Here is a 2,513-nt window from a genome sequence, read left to right as displayed (position 1 = left end):
GGGGGGGGGGATATTGATTCCTTACTTATTTTTCTAAAATGCACCATAAATGTTCAATAATATTGAGATCTGGGGACTGTGGTGGCCAGCTAAGATGTTCAACTTCACTAGAATGTTCCTCATGCCATTCAGCAACAACTTTAGCTGTGTGAATTGGTGCATTATCATCCTGAAAGATTGCCTCTCCCTCCGGAAAAAGTTCAGCAACCATAGGATGAATTTGATCAGACAAAATGCTTAGTCTTGACTAATAAATCTGCCATGAAGGGAAACCATTGGGCAGGTGGATTTCCAAGATATAGCCCCCCCCCTCCTGATCATCACAAATCCTTCTCCATGTTTAACAGGTGGAAGAAGACAGTCTGCGTCAAATGCTTCTTTTGGCTGTCTCCACACATATACTCGGCCTGTGGTCATAATTAAGGTAAAGGATGACTCATCCGAGAAAATAACATTCTTCCACTGCTCTAGGGACCAATTGTGTACGTTTTTACTCCACTCTAAATGCTTTGCAACATTTCTTTTTGAAAGGAGTGATTTTCTGATTGCAGCCCTCCTGTGAATTCTGGCTTTGTGCAGCTCCCGGCGAACAGTTTTTGTGGAAACTGGGTTCCCGAGATGGTCATTAAGCTCTGCAGTAATTTTGGGAGCTGTACTTTTGTGATCCTTTCTAACAATTTGCATAAGAGTCCGACGGCCCCTATGTGAAAGTTTTGGTTTCCTTCCAGAATTTTGTTTCGACGAGGAGGTTTTTCCCTCTTTCTTCAAGGCTGTCATTACTTTAGAGACAGCACTTCTTGATACATCAAACATTTCAGCTGTTTCCATTAGGCTAGCACCTGCCATACGAGCACCAACAATTTGACCTCTTTGAAAGTCTAATAGATCTGTCATTTTAATGAATTTTAATTACCTTTTTCTGATGATATCTGAAAAGAAACAGCAAGTTTAGCAAAACATATTAAGCAACACTAATAATAAATCAAAAAACAAAAATAAGCTTTTGACAGTTTTATAGATATTTCAAAATTTTGATGCTAGGTGTTTCCATTATTTTGTCCAAACCCTGTATATATTTTTTTTTTGTACGGAACTCTAAGCCCTGGAGTTATTCCTGTAGCTCTCAACTTAGGTAAAAATATATTTGTATATGTACATGTGTATCTTTTAGTGGGAAAACTGAAAAATTGTTTTTGAAACAATCTTTTGCAATATTTGTTCTGCACCAACTTACAATATTCCCTTGTTACTCTCATCATCAGAAAGGTTGTGAACCAGTAGTTGTTCTGTGGAAATTTATAACAAACATTACTTGTTGACAAATTGCAATATATAATAAATGTGATTTTCAATTCAGTATCTTTGCTTCTACTATTTAACATAGGTTTAATATTTTTATCTTAATTTATTGTAGAATAACAGTGCAAGGAGTTCTCTCAAAAAAGTGTCTGATAGCTCAACTCTTAATATGGTAAAATGTACTTCACCTGTCTCCATCCCTACAAATAAACTCTCAAATCAAGTCCAGCATCTCTCCGTCAAAAATAAGGGACAATTGAATTTGAGTAAGTCTGCTTCCCCTCCTAGTCTTCGGTCACAATGGAGCTCTCCTTCCCAAGAAATCAAATTTAAAGCTGGCTCTCTCGAGGCTGTACCTTGGCTGCGGCATTCCAGTGCTTCAGGAGAAGACATGAAGACCATCAATTACAATTTGACTATTTTCCATAAGCAAAGGTAAACCTTTTTTCCTATATGCCCAAGTAGAATTTTTCCCCTGATAAATTTATTATATATATATATATCATTCATTTTACATCTTTTTTCCATGCTAGCATGGGTTAGACAAATGTCATTTGGGGTATAGTTTCACAGCCAGATGCCTTTCTTAGAGCTAACCTTTTTGGTTGTAAGTAAATAATCAAAGTACAAAATCACAATACAAAATTATGTATGCGTGTGTGTATAAATATGTGTATATATACATAAGTTTGTATATATGTCATATATATATATATATATATATATATATATATATATATATATATATATATATATATATATATATATATATATATATATATCCAATATTGTTATTGTTCTTTTAGTAAACAAATAAACAAGTAAATTGACACAATACAATGTCTGCAAGTTGATGAATACCACCTATTCCCCTCCATTTTCTTATTGCTATATATATATGTATATATGTATGTATAAATATAAAACCTAAGTGGTTCTCTTCCTTTATTTCCTTTTCAGACAACGAATTTTAAACAGATTAATGAAAGATCCCAGTGATTATGAAAACTGTGTAAAAGAATTAGAAGATGTTGAAGATAAATTGCAGAAGTTGAATGAACTACTAATTAAACTCAGTCCCACTGTTGAAAACCGTGACCCACCTGGTAACTCTCTTCTCTATCTTCCTGTACTAGTCATTATTCTTCTGCAAACACATTTTCATTTTTCTTATTTACATTGCTGTTTTGGGGGCTTTTTTTTTTTTTTTTTTT

At 34.1% G+C, this 2,513-nt stretch overlaps 1 protein-coding gene across 11 annotated transcripts in view; it reads left to right on the top strand.

The window, feature by feature from the left end:
- LOC106868430 (tudor domain-containing protein 5) overlaps nt 1-2,513 on the top strand; it is a 90,170-nt gene that overhangs the window by 77,660 nt on the left and 9,997 nt on the right. For all 11 annotated transcript variants that reach the window (XM_052971691.1, XM_052971656.1, XM_052971664.1 and 8 more), the window contains 2 exons: nt 1,415-1,734; nt 2,260-2,405. In XM_052971691.1, the coding sequence (XP_052827651.1) occupies nt 1,415-1,734; nt 2,260-2,405 (466 nt within the window). The remainder of the gene's footprint in view (nt 1-1,414; nt 1,735-2,259; nt 2,406-2,513) is intronic.

Source organism: Octopus bimaculoides, chromosome 1 (genome assembly GCF_001194135.2).
Source record: "Octopus bimaculoides isolate UCB-OBI-ISO-001 chromosome 1, ASM119413v2, whole genome shotgun sequence".
NCBI classification, from domain to species: Eukaryota; Metazoa; Mollusca; class Cephalopoda; order Octopoda; family Octopodidae; genus Octopus; species Octopus bimaculoides.
Note: the sequence above shows the minus strand (reverse complement) of the source record. Positions and strands in the feature narration are given on the sequence as shown.